General features: G+C 37.0%; 1 protein-coding gene across 10 annotated transcripts in view; it reads right to left on the reverse strand.

The window, feature by feature from the left end:
* The window catches only part of ARHGAP32 (Rho GTPase activating protein 32), a 419,500-nt gene that overhangs the window by 148,589 nt on the left and 249,573 nt on the right, over window positions 1-21,338 (reverse strand). For all 10 annotated transcript variants that reach the window (XM_072611576.1, XM_072611573.1, XM_072611577.1 and 7 more), the window contains 2 exons: window positions 12,215-12,352; window positions 10,785-10,877 (listed from right to left, as the gene is read on the reverse strand). In XM_072611576.1, the coding sequence (XP_072467677.1) occupies window positions 10,785-10,877; window positions 12,215-12,352 (231 nt within the window). The remainder of the gene's footprint in view (window positions 1-10,784; window positions 10,878-12,214; window positions 12,353-21,338) is intronic.

The following is a 21,338-nucleotide window of genomic DNA, read 5'->3' on the forward strand; positions in this document are numbered from 1 at the left end:
AGAATCACCTACCCAGCAAAACTGAGTATAGTACTTCAGGGGAAAAAATGGTCTTTCAATGAAATAGAGGACTTTCAAGCATTCTTGATGAAAAGGCCAGAGCTGAAAAGAAAATTTGACTTTCAAACACAAGAATCAAGAGAAGCATGAAAAGGTAAACAGGAAAGAGAAACCATAAACTTACTAAAGTTGAACTGCTTACATTCCTACATGGAAAGACAATATTTGTAACTCTTGAAACTTTTTTCAGTATCTGGATAGTTGGTGGGATTATACACACATACACACACACACACACACACACACAAATAGAGAGAGAGAGACAGAGGACACGGTGAGTTGAATAGGAAGGGATCATATCTAAAAAAAATGAAATTAAAGGATGACAGAGGAATATAGGAGGAGAAAAGGTGACATGGAATGGGGCAAATTATCTCTCAAAAAAGAGGCAAATAAAAGACTTTTCCATCGAGGGAAAAAGTGGGGAGGTGAGAGGGAAAACATGAAGCTTACTCTCATCACATTTGACTCAAGAAAGTAATAAAATGCACACTCATTTTGGTATGAAAACCTATCTCACAATACAGGAAAGTAGGGAAGAAAGGGATAAGCAGGGTGGGAAGGGATGATGGAAAGGAGGGTAATGGGAAGAGGGAGCAATCAGAAGTCAACACTCTTGGGCAGAGACAAGGTCAAAAGAGAGAATAGAAGAAATGGGCAGGATAGGATGGAGGGAAATATAGGTAGTTTTACATAAGACTATTATCGAAGTCATTCGCAAAACTACACATATATAGCCTATATTGAATTGCTTGCCTTTCCAATGGGGATAGGTGGGGAGGGAGGAAGAAGGAGAAGTTGGAACTCAAAGTTTTAGGAACAACTGTTGAGTACTGTTCTAGCATACAAATGGGAAACAAGAAATACAGGTAATGGAGTATAGAAATTTATCTTGCCCTACAGGACAAAAGAGAAGATGGGAATAAGGGAAGGGAGGGATGTTAGAAAGGAGGGCAGATTGGTGGTGGGGTAATTAGAATGCTCTGCGTTTTGAAGTTGGGGAGGGGAGAGATGGGGAGAAAATTTGGAACTCAAAATTTTGTGGAAATGAACGTTGAAAACTTAAATTTTAAAAAAAGAAGAAATTACTTATTGTGATGGTTTATTAAACACAGGCAAAACACTACCTACTCCAGCAAAAACTAAAATTCACAAGAGAGTGAATAATGTTCAACAAATTCAATGAGAAACTACAGAAAGTGACTTCTTCCACACCATCACTGCATAAAGTCAGCCAAAAGCTCTCAGGCCATGAGAAAGGGGACCTCCAGAAAAGGTTGTATTAGGGCAAATAAGACAGGCATTGCCTACAAGGAGAATGTCCAAAGAAATATAAGCAGCCTCCCTTGGAGGGGGGTGGGGTGGGGGGGTGGGGGTGGGGGGTTGTCTTCAGGCCACAGAGTAGAAGGCACTCAAGAAAAGAACAAAAAGAAACACTGAAAGCCCTGGTATGCTCTAGAACAGGGGTGGGGAATGTGCAGCCTCCAGGCTACAGGTCTTCTAGGCCGGTCCTTGGTTGCAGGCCTTTTGACTGAGTCCAAGTTTTACAGAACAAATCCTTTTATTAAGGGAATTTGTTCTGTGAAGTTTGGATTCAGTCAAAGGGCCACACCTGAGGACCTAGAGGGCCACATGTAACCTCAAGCATGCAAATTCTCCACCCCTGCTCTAAAACTAGTTTCGCATTGCAGTAGCAAACAAAAGACTGAAAAAAGTTTACGATATTATGACATCAGAAACAATTCACTGGAAGTCCATTCAAAGAGAGGTAATTTGTAAGCATTATTGAACTCTGAAAACCATGATTTAAAAAAGCATGGACACTATATTTTAAAAAATCATAAATAAAAACTGCCCTGATCTATTAGAATCATAAGGCAAAATGAATAAAGAAAGGCCACACCAATGACTTCCTCAAAGAAACCTCAAAAGAAAAAAGTCCCAGGAATGTCATAGCCAAAACCTAGTTTCCATATCAAAGGAAAAAAAACTGCAAACATCAAAAAAGAGAACTTTCTTTTGAGTACCAAGGAACTAGTCAGAATAACACAAATGTGATAGATTCCACCATAAAATGCATGAGATTCTGGAATACAATGTTATAAAAGACAAATGATAAAAGCTTACAACCAAGAACAACACCCTGCAAAGTGGAGTATAAGCTTAATGGGGGGGAGAGAAACGGCTCTCTAATGGAAGAGTATTTTCATTAGGATGAAAATACCAGAGCTGAGTAGGAATTTTAAAACAAGTGTCCAGAGAAACATAGATAAGCACATTCATTTGAGTAATTAAAGGAGCTGTTTGATGTAAAACTAACATTCTAATGGGGGAGAAGACACAGGTCCCTTCAGAACTTTAATACCTTCAAAAACCACGGGAGGAGTGAGCTTAGAAAAAGACCTGAGGGTAGTTTACCTTTGTTCTATCTCTGCTCCTTCCCTCCCCTCCCCTTCCCTCTTCTACCTCTGGTGTTCTGACCAGGGGAAGGTAAACTCCATGGCCAAAAGCTGCCTTTTTTCCTCTGGATTTACTGGCTACATTTCTTGCTCAAGGATCAAGCCTTAAACCCAATTCACTCTGGAGCTCATAGACTGGACAAGTCCCCACCCACCAACCACAGAGCGGATGTAATAACTAAATAGCAATTGTTTCTCTTTTATTAAAGAGGCCATCTCTTGAGTAACTTCAAGAAGCCTATTCATTGAATGGGTGTACTTCACTCAAAGTAAGATTGTGGCAAGACCTAAGCCTGAAAGGGCCAAGGTCTCCCATTGCATCCTGGGTCATCTCCAGTCCTCCTGATGACCATCAGGCCACTGGACCCAGATGGCTCAGGAGAAGAAGGTGGTGAGGCTGGTGACCTTGCACAGCGCTCCCTCACTTAAATCAAAGTCAACTGCAAGTCATGTCATCATCTTGATGTCATGGTCCTCTTTGAGAATGAAGGACAAAAACAAAGGCTTAAAGAGGGGAAAAATAAGGGAGGGAAAAAGGAAGAATACATTAGTGTAGAAAATTGTAAGAGAAAAGTGGAATTGGTTATTTCTTATAATTGGGTTGTAGAAGAGTATATATATATATATATATATATATATATATATATATATATATATATATATATATATATATATATATATATATATATATATATATACAGGAAGATGTAGGGGGAAGAGGTACCAGGTGAATGAACTACATTTATATGAAATATTCAAATAAGTGTTAAAAAAACTCATATATACTCAAACAATTTGGTGTAGAAATACATCAGACTCAATAGAGAAACAAGCAGGGATAGGAAGAGGAGTGGTTACGTGGGAAGATAAGACCAGGGCCGGAGTAGACACAAGCAAACGTATTGATCCTGAAGGGAAGATTAAAGAGGGAAAAGAAAACAGAAAAAAAAAACTGAAATGGATTAGTTTTCAATAAAAGAAAACATTTTGTTTTGGGGGTTTTTTTGTGTTGTTGGTAGTGATAGTGGATTTTTTTTCTTCTCTTTCTCCCTTTTTACTCTTAATACTGGCAGAAAGACTGTTCAATAGAAACTACAAGTTTATAAACAAGCATATGATGGAAGGATCTCAGGAAAATTCTTAGGCACTGCAGCCAAGGTAAGATATATGAGAGGCCTAATATCTACCAATCTTTCCCCAAACAAGGTTAGGAAAATCTCTCCTCCTTTCCACCTGCAAAAGAGATTAATGTGCTCCAAAAGGAGATTTGATTGGCTCCTGTTTCCTTGGCACAGCTTCCTGGTTACTGAAGGGCATACAAAGTCCAACCCATGGACAATGAGGGCCCCTGCAAACTGATGGACTTCTAAGGACCAGGTAAGTTCACCATGTCTATCACCATATCCTTCCCCAGCGACCAGAAATGTTACCAGGTAAAGATGAGAGAGGGCTATAGCCAAAGAAACTAAGTCCTATTATATCCTTGTTGCATAATTTTGCTAAGGGCATAGAAAATCTTTTGACAATTATTCAATGATGTGCAAGTGCCTCTTATAATCCCAGCATTGAACCTGAAATAAAGAGAGCATTCCACTCAATAAAAGGATTTGTTTTGTAAAACCTGGACTCAGTCAAAAGGTCAGGCAGGCCCCACTTGGCCCAGAAGCCGCAGGATCCCCACCCATTTCAGACCTACTTCAAAAACCAAATTTTCCCTCCAACCTTAGTTTGTAATTGGGGGGAGAGGAAAGGAGAGGTAAGCAATAAGACTATGACTCCCCAAGAGACATGGAAACATTTTTTTTAAATATATGGAAGAGAAGGAAGTAAAGACAAACAGTACAGCTTTGAAAGTAATATGAACAGTTTCATATAAATTCATTCCCCTTTTTGTGTTCTACTTGTATATGGAAACAGTTGTTTTGGGGGTGTTTAATGATTTAATTAAATACTGAATAAATAAGTTATGGATAAAAAAATGAAAGAAATTATTCATTGAATGTGTTGCTTTTTAAAATTTTTTTATTGAGGACACCATGGTGGGGGTGGTGGGGAGAGTGGGGGGGGGGGGGAAAATAGCTATTTTTGTGAAAGAAGATGGCCACGTGCCAGCTACACTCTGGCAGCCTCCCACTTTCCAGCTTTTGTTTGTGTGCTAACTTTTCTCCATTAGATTTTAAGCTCCTTGAGGGCAAAGACTGTCTTTCTTTCTTTTATTTGTATCCCTAGGCCTTAGCATACAGTGTCTAGCATATAGTAGACATTTAATAAATGTTTACTAAATTGAATTCATCTTTTAATTAATTTTACTTATTAATTTACTAAGGTCAATTGTGGCACATACTGGCTGTGTAACCCTGTCCAAGTTACTTAACTTCTCAGGTTCTATGTTGCAGAAAAGTTGCCCTGTCTGCACTGGTACAGGTAATTTCCTTATTAGAAGTTCCTTAAACCAATAAAATCATAGGACTGGACCAAAAAGAAGAAAAAGTTGCCATTCTGATTGGAAGTAATCATATAAATTAGCTACAGTTTAGGATGAAATTCAGGAAAACTGGAAAAAATATTAAGTATACATGGAAAGACAAACTTTAAATTTTTCCAGAGTTGAAATATCTACCAAAATAAGATCTGAATGGGTACTAGACTTAGACATAATGGGTGATATCCAGGAGCACAGAAAAATTTACTTGTCAGATTGGTGAATGAGGGAAAAATTTATGACCAAACAAAAGATAGAGAGGATCACAGGAAGTAAAATGGATAATTTTAATTGCATGAAAATTAAAAAGGTTTTGCAGGAACAAAGCCAATGCAGTCAAAATTAGGAAAGCAGGAAACTAAGGAAAAAAAATTAATACAAGGTTCTCTGATAAAGGCATCATTTCTCAAATATACAGGGAACTAAACAAAATTTATAAAAATAAGAGCCACTCCCTAACTGATAAAAATGGGCAAAGGATATGAACAAGTAGTTTTCAGAAGAAGAAATCAAAGCTAACCATAGTCACATGAAAAATGCTCTAAATCACTACTGCTTAGAGATATGCAAATTAAAACCACTCTGAGGTACCACTTCACACTTACCAGATCAGCTAACATGACAGAAAAGGCAAATGATAAATACCAGAGGGGATGTGGAAAAATAGTCCACCAATGCATTGTTGATTGGGCTGTGAAGTGGTCCAACCATTCTGAAGAAAAGAATTGAAACTATGTCCAAAAGACTGTCCATACTCTTTGACCCCAAAATACTACTACTAGGTCTGTAGGTAAAGGACCTATACATACAAAAATATTTATAAAAGCTCTTTTTTGGTGGCAAAGAACAGGAAATTTAGGGGATACTCATCAACTGGGGAATGATTAAGCATGTATAATTGTAATGGAATACTATTGTGCCGTAAGAACTTAGATGGGTGAATAGTTTCAGACATACCTGGGAAATCTTTTATGAACTGATACAATGTGAAGTGAGCAGAACTAGGAGAACTGGACAAAGTTAACAACAATATTATAGAGATGATGAAGTATGAAAGATTTAACTATTTTTATCAATACAATGATCCAAAACAATTCCAAAGGACCCATGATGAAAAAATGCTATCCACCTCCAGAGAGAGAACAGATAAACTGAGTGCAAACTGAAGCATAATATTCTTTCACTTTCTTTGTTTTTCTTGCTTTTATTTTGGAAATATAGCTAATTATGGAAATATATTTTGCCTTTTAAAAATATTTTGAACACCTTTGGATAAGTAAAATAGATATTTCAATGAATTTATCTGAAATGAGCCCATACATGTCCACAGTTGCCCACATTACCTACTTTCTCTCTACATTCTCTTGATCTCATCAGCTCCAGTCCCTGTTAAATGATCTTGTTCAAATGGGTCTAATGATAGTAGAAATAAGTGGAGATCGTTGCTAATTATTTCTTAGGGAAAGTATCAAAGATGAACGATTTTGACTAGTAGATGAACGATTTTACAAATGTTACACTCTTAAAAATAATAGGATTAGAACGTGATGAATTAGGTTTCAAATAATACTAGCTAATTTGACATAAAATAAATGAGCCACTGGAGTAATGTCATAACAGTCAGAATATAATGGGAGGAAAGAATGGAAAGAGTAGTCATTCTGTTTCTCTTGCTTTTTATATAGCAAAACCATGAAATGCTGGTGGTCTTTGCCTTCCTATTACCATATGTCCCCAATTAAATTTTCAACATGAATATTCCATTTAAGGGATACAATCTTTTATTCAGCATATCCTGTCCAGCGTCATTCCTTTGTATTTTAATGGATTGAAACTTAGGGTTTTCAAGCAGAGAGTAGCTAAAGAACTTCCCAACTCTATCTTCTTACTGTAGGTACACTGGAAAGACCTGGCTTTACAAGCATGAAAGACAGGCCGAATCCACCAAAATTCACTCATCTCCTGTATGTACGAAGGTTAAAATTGCATTATTGTAATTTTATAATAACAAAACAAGGCCTAATTAGAATTGTTGGGGAAACAGACTTTTTCTTTAAAATTAAAATTTCAGGATCAAATGAGTCATAATTAGACCTTTATGCAGAAATCACTACAAACCTGAATAGCTCTTTGCATGAGGAATTTTGATGGTGAGGACCATTCATGAACCAAAATGATTTTATTTAATGTAAATCTTTATTATTTGATCCTACAGCAAGAGAAATAAATAATTTTGGTCCTCTTTCATTAAGTGGTAGAATTTAAATGTTTATTTAGGTCATGAGTCATTTCTTTGTGAATACACTGACAGTTGAGACATTTAAAACAGTTACCAACAGTCAATATATTATGCCATCTACTGATTAGTAGATTCTTTTTTAATTTTAAAAGACAATGAACATGACAAAAACATCAACTAAATGAGTACTTTATAAACAGAATAGAAGAGAGGTTTTTTAAAGTAGCTAATAAATACAACATATTATTTTAAAAATCTGTTTTGCTTATTTTTTATTCCTTCTTGCTTTCCTTCTACAAAAACATGTTTGTGATCTTTTTGGCAGCTACATTCCCTGACCTCCCCTTCTCCCCACTTCCTTCATAGTTGAGAAAATAAAGAAAAAAATTCTCATTGACTGTGTCCAAGAAACATATGGCCATCATTCTGACACCTGAGTCGATTTTCCCACTATCACGAGGTGGGTAGTATACCTCATTGAGTCCTTTGGAAATAGTGTTGAAAGACAAACTTTCTACCAAGTTACCCAAATTTCTTCCTTTCCTAGCCATCTCTTTACCTGACTACTCTTGTGGCAATATTCAGGTGCCCATAGTTCAATCCTGCTAGGTAGGTTCTCTGTTTGCCAGATGTAACATGCTTTACATTGCACTGTACACATGACCTATAGTTAGAGTGGGCTGTTTGACTTGCATCCATCAGTGTTCCTTTAACCACATAATGCCAGTTGAAGTAGAGGGAACAAAACTTTCGTCCCTTCTCTATAACAATCACATCGGAGGGAGTCACAAGGGAGATGAAATCTAGGAAGACTCTGGTTCTAATTAGAACTTTGGGACTGATTTTTCCTACAAGCCTTCACACATTTAATATTAACTCTTGCTGGTATCTAATAAACACTTTCATAATCCTTGAAATTCACAGCCATCATTTGAAAATTCCTTTTCTAGGCTACCTTCATTGTCTCCTCTATTATCTACCTCAGCTATATTTCTACCTTTAATTTCCCCTTCCACTGAGCTTGCCAAAAACGAGGTGGTCCATCCCCCTCCCTCTTTATTGTTAGCAAATACCCCCTTTAGTCATGGCAGTGATTGAAACCTGACTTTTACTGCATTTCTTGCCTTCCTCTCCAATATTGGCTGCTCATGATAGATACACGAGCCTTAGGAGTGGCAAGTACTTCATAGATTACTACCGATCCTGCTTCTAGCTTAGTCCTCACAGCCATCCTCACCAACTGCCACACAAAAGGCAGGCAAGCCATCCTAGCAGAAGTAGCAAGGCACTCTGAGGAACTGACAGGAGTCAGCATGTGTCAGGCACATCAAATCACCACTACCACCTTGACTGCCATTTCCTCTCAGATATTAATGAGGACAGCCCAGGACCCTGAGCCTTGGGACTAGTCATACTTCCCATCTGACCCAGTGCTGGGGAAGTAATGCCTGTGGAGATACAGCTTGGCAACTGCTCCTGCATGTGCTGCAGCCATAGCTAATGATCCAGAAAAGAAGACTCTTGCCATCAAAGGTCTTGGCATTCTCAAATCATCCAATATCAGAAACTAGTTCATTTTTTCAGTGAAAATGACATTAGAGAAGAGGCACCAAAATCTGCTTTTCCACTGAACCCTAAGGACCATAAGATTTGCAGTTGAAATCTTCCATATATGTTATCTCCCCATTAGACCATGTGCTCCTTAAGAGCAGGACAGTCTTTTCTATTGCTGTCCTCAGTTTCCTGGCACAGGGCTTTCCATATAGTAAGTTCTTAATAAACATTTCATTCATTCATTCACACACTACTCATAGGGCCCTCAAAAATATAGTCTGTTCACATCATGTGCGATTTCCACACTCAGGCTAAGCCATTTTCACTCAACAACCAGCCTGACTTTGAAGTTCATGCTGATGGCTGTCACTTTCCACATTCTTATTTTGATCATCTACCAACCTTTAGGGAAGAAACCCTAGCTACCTCTTAAACAAGCCTATTCAGTGAATGGGCGTTACTTCACCATAAGTGAGTACCTGCATAGACCTTGGTCTAGATGGTTCAGGGTCTCCCAGTACATCCTGGGTCATTTCCAGTCATCCTGAGAAATATCTGGTCACTGGATTCAGATGTCTCTGGAGAACTGAGGCTGGTGACCTGCACAGCCCTCCCTCACTCAAGACAAAGTCAGGTGCAAGTCATGTCATTATTTCTCTGATGGCATGGTCTTCTTTGGCAACGAAGGACAAACACAACAACAACATATAAGATGAATCTCAGATCTACATCTATCCCTAGTCTCTCTTATGGGCTCAAATATAACATCATCAACTACCTATTGGATACTTTAAAATACTTGTTTAAGCATATCAAACTCACAACATATCCAAAGGAGAAAGCATTATCTTCCTCCCTATTCCTAATCCATTCAGACTTCTTTATTAGTATCAAAACTAACACCAATCTTCTAATCACCCAAGTTCACAGCCTCCATGTCATCCTTGGTTATTTCTTTTGCACTCCATTTATCCAACAAGAGGGCAAATACTGTCATTTCCATCTCCACAACATCTCTTGAATGTGTCCCTTCCTTTCCTCTCACACATACTAAATTCAGACTCTCATTGCCTCTCATCCAGGATACTCTAATAGACTCCAATGTGCTGTCTGTCCTTCAAGAATCCTCTTGTTCCAATATATCCTTCACACAGCAAACAAAGTGATCTTCCTATAACATAAGTGTAACTATGTTCCTCCTCTCATCCCTTCCCCATAAAACCCAGTGGCTCCCTATTACATCTAGGATCAAATATAAACTATTACAGATTTGACATGTAAAGCTCTATACAACTTGCCTCCTTTCTCTCTTCCAGTTCTTTTCTGATAGACTACTCCCTCCACATATTCTATAATCTAATCATAGTAGCTTCTTTGTTGTTCCATACATGAAGAATTCCCTATTTTCCCTCTCCTGCACAGCCTGTCCCTCAGGCATAGAATATATTCCATTCTTGCATTTTAGAATCCTTGGTTTCTTTCAAAACTCAGCTCAAATGCTTCTTTCTACCTGAAGGCCCACTTCACTATTTCTTTGGTATATATTCTCTAAATATTCATGTATGTGCATCTCCCAGTTAGAATGAAAGCTACTGAAGGCCAGGAATTGCTTTGCTGCTTTGTTTTTATCCCCAGCACTTAGGATTAGTGGCATACATTAGAAACATAAAAAAAAAATTTATGAATTTCAAAAGTACTTTAAGAATTTTTGTATGTGTGGTGGTAATATTCTACATGGTATATTCCACGTGTGGTAAAGAGTGGAGAAAAACATAAAAATTCTAAAACTATATAAAAAGCTATCATAGGAAGACAATGTAAATTAATACCATTTCTCTGAATTGTAATAAAAAGTTGAGCAAAATTTTTGCTTCTCATGAAACTAAACAATTTTCAACATTAATCCTTACTTTTAAAGAAAAACTAAGTAAAAAAATATTCAATTTTAAATGAAAAAAAAATCAAGCAGAGGATATAGTTAGATAGTTACCTCCATCCAGGTAAGAGCAGGTCCACAATTGATCTTGTTCCCTGCAATGGCTGAAAGGCGTGACAGGTATGCCACAAGCATCTGAGTGACCAACTGTTGACAGAAATAACAAGTAGAATAAGTTTAAGACAAAGTTTTCTTCCAAATAGCAAAATAACTGCTAACAATTTTATAGCTTTAGAATCAGGAATTTTTAGACATTCCAACATTCAAAAGAGGGAGATGTTCTAAGCAACATGATTCATCATCATAAGACCATTTTAGTGTTTCAGAGGACATACGACTTCATCACTCAGAGCACTCCTGTCATGGCTGAGCATTCACACCAACTGGGGGCCAGATTTGTGGTGGTATCACTAAATACAGCTAAGGTGATCCTTTGATGAAAAACAAAAATCCCTACACCAAGTCCATACTCTGCACCTTTCTAGCTCAACAGAATCTATCTGAGATTTCATTCTTACACTTTTTTAGAACCACTGTCTAGTAAAGGAATAATGGGAATAAACTATTCACATTATACATAAAGCACATTAGAGAATGTTATGTGAAAGTGCTTTATTTGATGAGTACCTCACTTGCTTTGCATTCTGTTTGTCGCTGTAAGTCACACTTGTCTCACATATAGAACGTTCATCTTGGTTACTTAACTATGCCTTAATGATACCACAATAGCCTATAATTATATATCAGATTACTTTCCATTTCCATTCTTGCACTTAAACCATAAATATATAGCAAATAGTGAAGGCAGGAACGGTATAGATAGATAAACAAGTAAATAGATACATGAGTATCTATATAGTTGACTAAATAAAATCAAATAAATAATTAACAGTTCATTAAATGGTAAAAAAAAAAAAAAAAAAGTAAGCATACAGGTAAAAATCCAACACCTTGGCTACAAGGGGAAAAGAACAACACAGTATCATCCCTATTAACTGTAGAGTCCAAGGATTGAATATACAAACTAAATAAGAATCAAGATTCTTAACTTTTTTCATTTTGAAAAATTATCTTATTTTTATTAATGCCTTATTTATACACTACATTCATTTACAACTCCCATCTCTCCACCCACCTCCCCTATCCCCACACGTACCTTGAACCAAAACTTCAAAAGGAATAATGAAAATGTAGTTCAAAATTTTTTTTAAAATGCAGATAATAAACCACAATGTTTCCCTACCCATAGACCTTTCTCTCCCCACACTCCTATATTCTTTAGCAATGAAAGGAGGTCTAGTATAAATAAGGTCATTTTAATATTGAAAGTTCTGGTTTTTTCTCGTTTTTCAATAATAAAATAGTTAAGTGATGTCAGAAATACAAACTAACAGTTAAAGGACAGCTAATATTTAGTACAAACACCAAGATGCCGGTCAGTTAAAAAAAAAACTGATCACTTCCCGGAAATGCTGAAAACTTACCTCAGAACTGTCTTTCAAAGTATCAGAACGAGGAAGTTCAGTGAGCTGGGAAAAGCGTCTGTCATAGATACATAGATGGAGATGTTTATCAAGTACTCGGAAATCTTCATAACTTCGCTTCACAATCCAGCTTTTACCCTGTATATAGAATGAAAATATCCTTGTAACTAAGTTCTCTTGGAGACTGTCTATGATTTAGAGTTCAAACAAAGTCTACAAAGTTTACACATAAAAAGAAGTTTTAATGAGGCTTTTCCATTATTTCCAGTTCCCTGAAGTGGAATGCCCCAGCTAAACCTTACACACAACAATAAATTGGTTACAGTGAATCTCTCTACACATAGGGCTCGGCAATATATGCCAGGCAAATCAAACAACACTCAAGCTGGTCTATACACTAATCTGCTTCCTCAATACACCTGCTTGAGCACTGACTGCTCCTTCCTTGCAAGGGCTGACCCTGGTCACCTCTCCTTCCCCACAACTATGCCAAAACAAACAGAATAGAAAGCTAAAACCTTGGCATATGCTATTGAGATCTTAACTGCTGCCTTATTATGATGACAATTCTGTTACTTTAAAAAAGCAAAAATCCTATGAAGCTGCACAAATTATAAGGTTCCTATGAAGTGCCGTAGTGATTCTAACAAATACAAAAGTAAAACATTAAATTCTGAGAGAACAAAGAAAAAAAAAATTAGATCACAAATCATAGGCAGTTAGTGATCAGTTAAACAAAGGGTGACTCACTATATCTGGTATGGGATATTCAACCCCTTTGGCTCAAGTAATTAATGATCCTTACATTATCAAATATTTTCTCAATCGTCATCCTCCTAGACTTCTCTGTATTTGATCACTTCCTTTTTTACCCTACATATGTAAAACTTATCTGTGCAGAAGCTTTTCAGTTGCAAGTAATGAAAGTTATCTATTTTATCTTTTGTAATTGACTCTCTCTCTTGTTTGGCTAAGAATGCATAATCTAACATTAGAGATATATGATATTTCTCTTCTAACTTCTGTACAGTACAATCTTTAATATTAATATTATTTTGGAATGTATTGTGAAATGTTATGTAAGGTATGTTGGATCTGTGCAAGACTGCTTTCTAGTTTTCTCAATAATTTTGATCAAATAAGGGAGCTTTCATACATAATTTACATTTTTCACTTTATAAAATATGAAGCTATTGAGCTCAACTGTTTCTGATTTTTCCTTTTCTAGTCTATTCAATGATCTATTTTTAACCAATATCAGATGGTTTTGATGATTGCTACTTTTTAATCATTTCTCTTGATATTCCAGATCTTTTGTTTTTCCAAATAAATACTGATATCTATCAAGTTCTATAAAGTATACCCTTAAAATTTGATTGATATAGCATAAAAAGTATAAATTAATTTGGGCAGTGTTATCATTTTTATTATTAGCACGTTATAAGCCATGAGTACTGAATATTCCTTCAGCTATTTAAATTGTTCTTTATTCCATTAAGGACACTGTAATTGAACCTATACATATTTTCTGTGTTCTTTGGGAGGTTTATCCCAGATATTCTATGCATTTTGTAGTTATTGTGCAGTTCATCATTAATCTTTTTCCTCACCATGGTCATTCTTAATTTTTCAAAAATAAATAGTCTCTAGGTCCATGTCCTCCCATTCTCCTGAATGACAGCTTCTCACAGGAGTGCTAATTCCCCAAGGCAGGAAAAATGGTCTTTGTAAGAGCCAAATCTTTGCAGATCATGTGCATTTTAAGATCTCCATTTCCCTTTACAGAATCTCTTTCCTCCCATAGAAGTACTCACCAGTGGCAGTCCCTCCTACCAGTAAAATAATATTTCCATGTCTTAGTCTCTCCCTTTGCCACCTCTCCCATTTTCTTGAAGGCTCTTTTTCTGAGAAACTTCAGGTTTTTCATTTCTTTCATTGTTAGTTTTTAACTTGATTAAGTTACATCATATATTCCCCTCTATATCTTCTTTCCTCTATTTATGTGCTCTTCTATTCTGTAAGTTAGTTCTGCCGTAAAAATTTGTTCACATGTAGTCAGGATGTTGTAAGCCTTATTCCATTATGTTTTAGAGCTTTTTCATTCCCATTAGTTTCTATGTGACTTCTGCTTTGAAATGCAAATAATTTCTTCAGTTCTATTTTTCTTTCTAGGGAAATTTTAAACAATCATTTTTTATTAAATGTGCATTTTTTTCATTAATGGTTAGGATCAGATGTGCAGGATATTTCAATTTAGAACGCATCTTGAGCTCCTTTCTTCTTTGGAACCTGTTATTCTATTTTCCATAGTTCCTGGTAGATGCAGAATAGTTGTGATCAGTTTTCCTTTCCTTTTATCTAAAAATCTTTTGGTTGCTTGCAGAACTTATTGTATGTCAATGGAATGATTAAATTTAACTTTTGTATAATGGAGTTTTCTACAGTTTTTTTTTTTTTCTAAGAAGCAATCTGTAGATTCTTTCTATTGGGAAGGATAAAGGAAAGGGAACCAGCCTTTATTAAGCACCTACTATGTGCTGGGCACTATGCTAAGTGCTTACAAATGTTACCTTACTGATCCAAAAAGACACTTTGTTTTCAGTATTCAGAAGTTCCGTGCAGTTTCTTGTATTATTCTTTCATTATGAAGTTAAGGTTTTTTGACTTGTTCTGTTCATTTCGGAATTCTATAATCCTTAACCTCTATAAACTCTATTATATCAATGAGTTTCTAGGGTAATGGAGTTTTCTTTTAATGTTATTGCTTTTTGCTTCATGTCTTCCAGATTCTCTTACATCTCTGCATTTACATTCCTAATGACATTTTCTTTATTTTGTTTCTTTGGTTAAACCTGACACCACAGATTCACATTTTTCTATTCCACAATTATTTCTGCTCTGTAGACCATAAATTCTACTTCTGCAACCCTTATTGTATTTTCAAACCATTTGGGAACATCTTGCTGGGGTTGCATACTCCCTTAGGAATGCACAGGGTCTTCTACTCCATTAGGTGTTGCTTCATTTTTCCCGTCTTTTTTAATTTACTCTTTTAATTGATCTGGAGTCCATATATCCTTCTGTTCAAGTTTTTTCCTCCTGCAATGTCTGGTGATGTCAGTCCTCTTTTTCTTCTTATAATCTCCTCTCACTTAGTTTCTGAATCTTTCTCCTTCAATGGTCATTTTCCTTGGGGGAGGGGTGGCAGTAGTAGAACTCAAAGTCACCTCAACCTCTCTGTACCCTGAACAATTCACATTTTACAGTCTTCACTCAGCTCCAAGTGACTTCTAGGGGACAGAAAGGGCCCCAGCTGGATGCTGTGCTCTTTCTCTCAAGCTTGGTATAATTCTATACAGTCATACATATGACCTACCTCAGTTCCCTCTTTCTTAGTCTTCACTGACTAAGCTCTATGGCAGCACAGAATGCTGCCACATTGCTATCCCAGATCAATCACGCTCCTGCCTTTTGGATTTCCACCAATGGAAGGAAAAGTAGAGATAGAGTTGAGTTTTGCTGCAAGCCTTTGAACTGACTTGTACACCCTAGTGCCAGAATAACGAGTGGTGGAGAGAAGTGTTCTTCCTGAATATTAGAGATGAGCCTTCTCTGATACTCATTTACTTGTTAGCTCATTGGGATACTTATCTAGATGTTCTTGTCTATGGAAATAGTTTAAATGGCTTTATCTCTTGGGAATATTTCCTTTTTTGTTTCAGAGTTTGTTTCCTATTTATCATTCACAAGTCAGGAGGATTAAAGAAAAGTTTAGGCTCCATTATATTGGTAACATGACCAAGAAGTGGTATTTATCATTAAATTTAAAACCCTCAATTTTTCATAATGAGAAAGCTAGCAATCCTTTAAGCAAGTCATCAACTTCTTTACAATGTTCAATTTTTCAAGCTTTAAAAAAGTCTGGGGTTTAAAAGAAACAGAAAATCTTGTATAACACATTTCAACAGCAGAGATATTTTGAACAGATATATAAAATAAAATGTACTTCCTTACAATTAAGATTGGTTTACCTAAATTTTGTACAAAGAGTACATTTAAATTATTCTTTTAATTTCACCTGTTATTTAAATTTTATTTTTATAATTATGTGGTTCAACCATTCAGTTCATTCACATCTAGGAGGCAAGTGTTGTGTTAAGTATTAACAAAGGAGTCAAGGGTTGGGCAAGATTCCATCATGTGATTCCTTTAACACTATAACACTCTTCTACGCAAAAAGTATTATTAAAAAATTTTCTATTTATTTTTATTCCCATTTTTATTCTGTTAGATCTATGATTCTCCTGCACAAGTTCACTGAATACCAAAATTATCTCTGGATTCCTCATTTCTATTTCTGTTCTAATTAACAGTTTGTTGAGTCATTCCATTAAGTTTCTAACTTCCCTGAAATTTAGTCTAACATTTGGACAATCATCTTGTCACCAAACAGTGTGTCCATTATTTGTACTTAAGACTACTGTAATCAACATATTTGCATACCTTACCACTTTAAATCTCATATGTATATACATGCACATACAGCATAACAAATTCACAATTTTCAAAAAAAATTAGTCACTCCACCACTATTTGTCATTTAATGTCTATAAAAATGCCAAATTAAAAATGTCTTCCTTTAAATGAAGCCTCAACCAAGCAATCAATCTCATGAGTTTAGTTATCATCTCTTTATATGTAATCCACCAACCTATATAGCCAGCCTCAGTCTCTATTCTGAACTCCAGTATCACATCACTAACTGCCTTTTAGACACTTCAATCTGAAGGCAGCACTGGCATCTCAAATTCAACATACCAAAACATCATCCATTATCTTTCCCCTCTACCCAATCTGCCCTATTTTTACTGAGGATACCACCATTCTTCCAAAATTCTGGCTATATAATCTAGGCATTATCTAAACTTCTCACTCTCCCTAATTCCATATACCTAATCAGTTGCCAAATTTTGCCATTTATACCTCCACTGATCATACTGTGTTCAAGACACTGTTTAAGGCCTTTTAAAGGACATTTAAAAAAAGAAAGAGCCTATACTCACTCTTAAGGAACTTATATTCAGTTGGAGGTAAATGTAAAAAGATGGGGGAAAGCATTATAGTAGATAGGTCCTATGACTTGGAATCAGGAAGACAAGGGTTCATATCCTACCTCAGACAGATACTAGCTATATGACTCTTGGCAATTCACTTAACTTCTCTGGCCCTTTGTTCCTTTGAGTGTAAAATTTGGTAGCTGGACTCAATGACCCCTAAGATTTCTTGAAGCTCTAAATCTATGTAACTTTTGTGGGAAAACAGGAAGTAAGTTTTATTTCCTCACTTTGATGGGGGTATGTGGCCTAGTACAGTGAGGTGGAGGTCAGAAGACTGCTGTGCTTGCTCAATAATTTGTTTGAGGGAAAGCCTATCAGAGGAGAACATGAAATCACATGGCCAGGGGATGGTATCACGGGATATCCAAAGTTTGGAATTCTATAAGGGTCCTGCCTCATCCTGACCTGTTTATAGTCCTTCTGGTGGCCATGCTGGAAATGACCTGTTCCTTCAGGAGAAGGAACATAGAAGGCCTTCCCTCCTTTGAGCTCCATTTTTAATAAATTTTTCTTGATACCTTTTTTTGTGTGTCAAGTTTGTCTCTAATACCTTTTTTAGAGCAGAAAGAGGACAGGTCTCTTTACTTCTTACCATTGCTCATAGTTCTGCCCTCTGTGGTCAAAAAGAAAAAGACTAATCCTTTTCCCATATGACAGTTCTTCAGATTTTTCACAGCTATAATGTCTCACTTGAATCCTCTCTTTTCTAGACTAAACATCCTAAGTTCCTTCAAAGGATTCTCATATAATATGGGCCCAGGGACCTTCACTATCATGGTGGTCTTCCTCTGGGGCACACTTCAACATGTCCATTTAATTCTTAAACTGTGGCACCCTGGATAGAACACAATGCTTCAGATGAGATCTGATGAAGGTACAGTGTGGTGCAACTCCCACCTCCCTATTTCTAGAAGCTATACCTCCATTAATGCAGCCCAAGATAGAATTAGCTATTTCTCTAATAACAGAATAATAATTATATTCTGTTATAATAATAATAATTTCCCTGATAATAATATTCAATAAATACGTATCACTTATACCATATTCACCTCAGTAGTTTACTTTTCCTGGAATAAATTCATCTCTTGAACACTTTTCCTCCTAATTAGCAAAACACTTCTCTCTCCTCATCCAAAAAAACCTATACAATTACTTTTCATCTACAAAAAATTTCCTGAGATGGTTAAAATTGTAGTACTACTCTGAAATACAAGCCTTTCTTTCTGGTAGTTCCAGCCCCAATGAAGTGAACAAACAGCTTAATAATGAAGGGGAAAGGGGAAAATAGGCTCAAGTGATAAAGGCATTCATTGTCTTTAGACTAGTCACCTCTGGAAACAGAAATTTGAATGTCTTACCAAACCAATCAATTAATGATCAACAAATATTTACTAAGACTTAGCATGTCATAGCCACTGTGTTATGTGCTGAGGGAAAAAAAATAGAGAAAAAGATAATAACTGCCGTCAAAGATGCTTATATTCTAATGGGTCAGATAATGCCTACATAAGTAAGTATATATAAGATACATTTAGACTAATTACAAGGAAATCCCAGAAAGGAAGCCACTAGTAGTTAGTAGAGAGGGGAAGGTTTGCTGGAGAAGGTACCATTTAAACTGAGCCTTAAAGGAATATAGAGGCTGTAGTGAGGAAAGAGCATTTCAGAGCTAAGGAACAGGCAGGTGAAAGACACACAGAAGAGATGGAGAACAGCAGCACTCTTTAGTTGAACAATAGAGGGGATAGAAATAAGGAAGCTGAAAAGATAATAAAGGGCCATGTAGAAAGGACTTTAAAATATTAGAGTGCTTTTTATTTGCTTAAAAAGGTAATCAGAGGATCAGGGCACTTTATGGAGGTAGGGGCAAGGATGACACGTCCTGGTCTTCTTGGAGAACGAAGGACAAACCGCAACGTACGAGCAGTCCGAGCTGCCTGAATGGGGCCCCAGGGGGCCAGTTCCAGTCCTCCACTCCTCTCCTCTCCTGAAATGGGCTCAAAGTGGATGGAAAGAGTAATTGTTTCTCCTCTGGCCAGCAAGCCTGAGGGTTTTCCCCTCCCAGTTTGATTTTTTTTTAATTAAAGGGAATGAACTGTTCCCTCACTCAAAGTGAGAACTAGGAAAGGCCCTAACTTAGAAAGGCCAAGGTTTCCCACTGCATCCTAGGCCATCTCTAGTTGTCTTGATGCCTATCTTGGACCCAGGTGGTTCTGGAGGAGAAAGCCAGGCTGTAACTTTGCACAGCCCTCCCTCACTCAAATCAGATTCAATAGAAATAATGTCATCATCTCCCTGATGTCATGGTCTTTGAGAACTAAGGACAAACCACACAATGGTTTAGGAAAAAACACTTTAGCAGCTGTTTGGAGGAGAAAGGAAACATCTGAGGCAGGAAGATCAATTAGAAAGCTACAGGTGTGCAACAGATGAAGTGAAAGATGATAAGGGCCTGAGCTGAGATGGTGCCTGGGAGTATATTCTAGCCTACAGTTTTTCAAACATACAACCCTTTACCTTTCTTTTGTACTGGCTGTCACCCATGTTTGGAATGCCCTCCTGTCTCGCCTCTGCCTCTTACAAACACTAGTTTCCTTCAAGACTCAACTCAGGTACCACTTTTGCTTTATTTTCATTATGTATATATTTGATATTTGTGTGAGGCAGTGTGGCATGGCAAATAGAGAGCTGGTCTAAGAGTCAAGAAGACTTGGGTTCAAGTTCTGCCTCTGATATACATTGGCTGCATGTAAACAACAATCTGAGACTTGCAAAGAAGACGTAGCCTCACATTAACAGAAGTTCCTCACCTGAAGCTCCCTAGAGTGAGAAAATCAGAGGCAACATCCCTATTCTACAGTATGTACTTTTATATGCACTTACTGTCTTGCCCATTAGAAAGAGATCCTTGGAGAAAAAGATCAATTCACTCTTGCTGACAGAATAACTTAACAAATGCTTGCTGAGTGAACAACTCAAGATGTGGAGAGAAAAACAATAAGGTGAGTGACTGAAGAGACAGTGATGTTCTCCAAAGAAATGGGCAAGTTAGGAAGAGGGGCAGTGTGGGGACAAGTTCTGTTTTGAGTTTGGATGGAAAGGAGGCAGTATGACAAGAAGCACTGGAAGATGAGAGCAGGGCAAGGAGAAACTATGGACAAAAACTGCTGGAGGAGGTGGGAGTAGGCCTTTGAGAGAAGGGACTTGCCCAGGATCAACAAGTAAGTATAAGAGAGAAAATTTGAATCTTGGGGTTCCTAACTTCCAGCCCAGCATTCTATCTATTATAACTGATTCTTACTGAGATATACTTCCTAAACTTAAAGGGATAAAAACAGCTTGTATTTACATGGTACATTTCCTCCCAAATTATTAATTCAGTTTCCATTTCCATGTAAGACAAACAAAATAATTCCTGTCTCCAGGGAGCTTAAATTCTTTCAGGGGAAATGCTACATATATATAGAAGTATGTACAAAATATAGTTTTAAAAAATGCAAAGTAATTTTGGAAGCTAAGGGACATCAGGGAAGGTTTCCTGTAAGTGGTGTGCAGAAGTGAGGAGGATATGTATATTCCTAAGATGAAAATGGATCTAGATCTGGAAACCTCCTTCAAGGGAAGCCATCTATAGGTTAGGTGCCAGCAGGAATATGAACAGAGCTCCCCTTACTCCAAAGCCAGTGCTCTTCCCACTTCCTTTAAGGCATGGGGGGAGGGGGAGTGAGGCTGTTCAACAGCATTCAGGCAGGAGATGGGGTGTTGTGGTTGAGGAGGAGTAAAAAGGCTATCTGGGCTGTACCATGCAATGTGTGAAAAGACATATTATGTAATAAGGCTGAAAAGAATTAGTTGTCTTTCCCCAAAACCCATCCCACCTAAACTTCCCACATGCTGTCAAGAGTACCACCATTCTTCCTGTCTTCCCTGACTCCTTACTTTCATTCACCCCACATAACCAATCAGTTGCTAAATCTTATTGTTTTTTTATCTCTACAGTATCT

The sequence above is a fragment of the Notamacropus eugenii genome, chromosome 5 (genome assembly GCF_028372415.1).
Source record: "Notamacropus eugenii isolate mMacEug1 chromosome 5, mMacEug1.pri_v2, whole genome shotgun sequence".
Taxonomy (NCBI): domain Eukaryota; kingdom Metazoa; phylum Chordata; class Mammalia; order Diprotodontia; family Macropodidae; genus Notamacropus; species Notamacropus eugenii.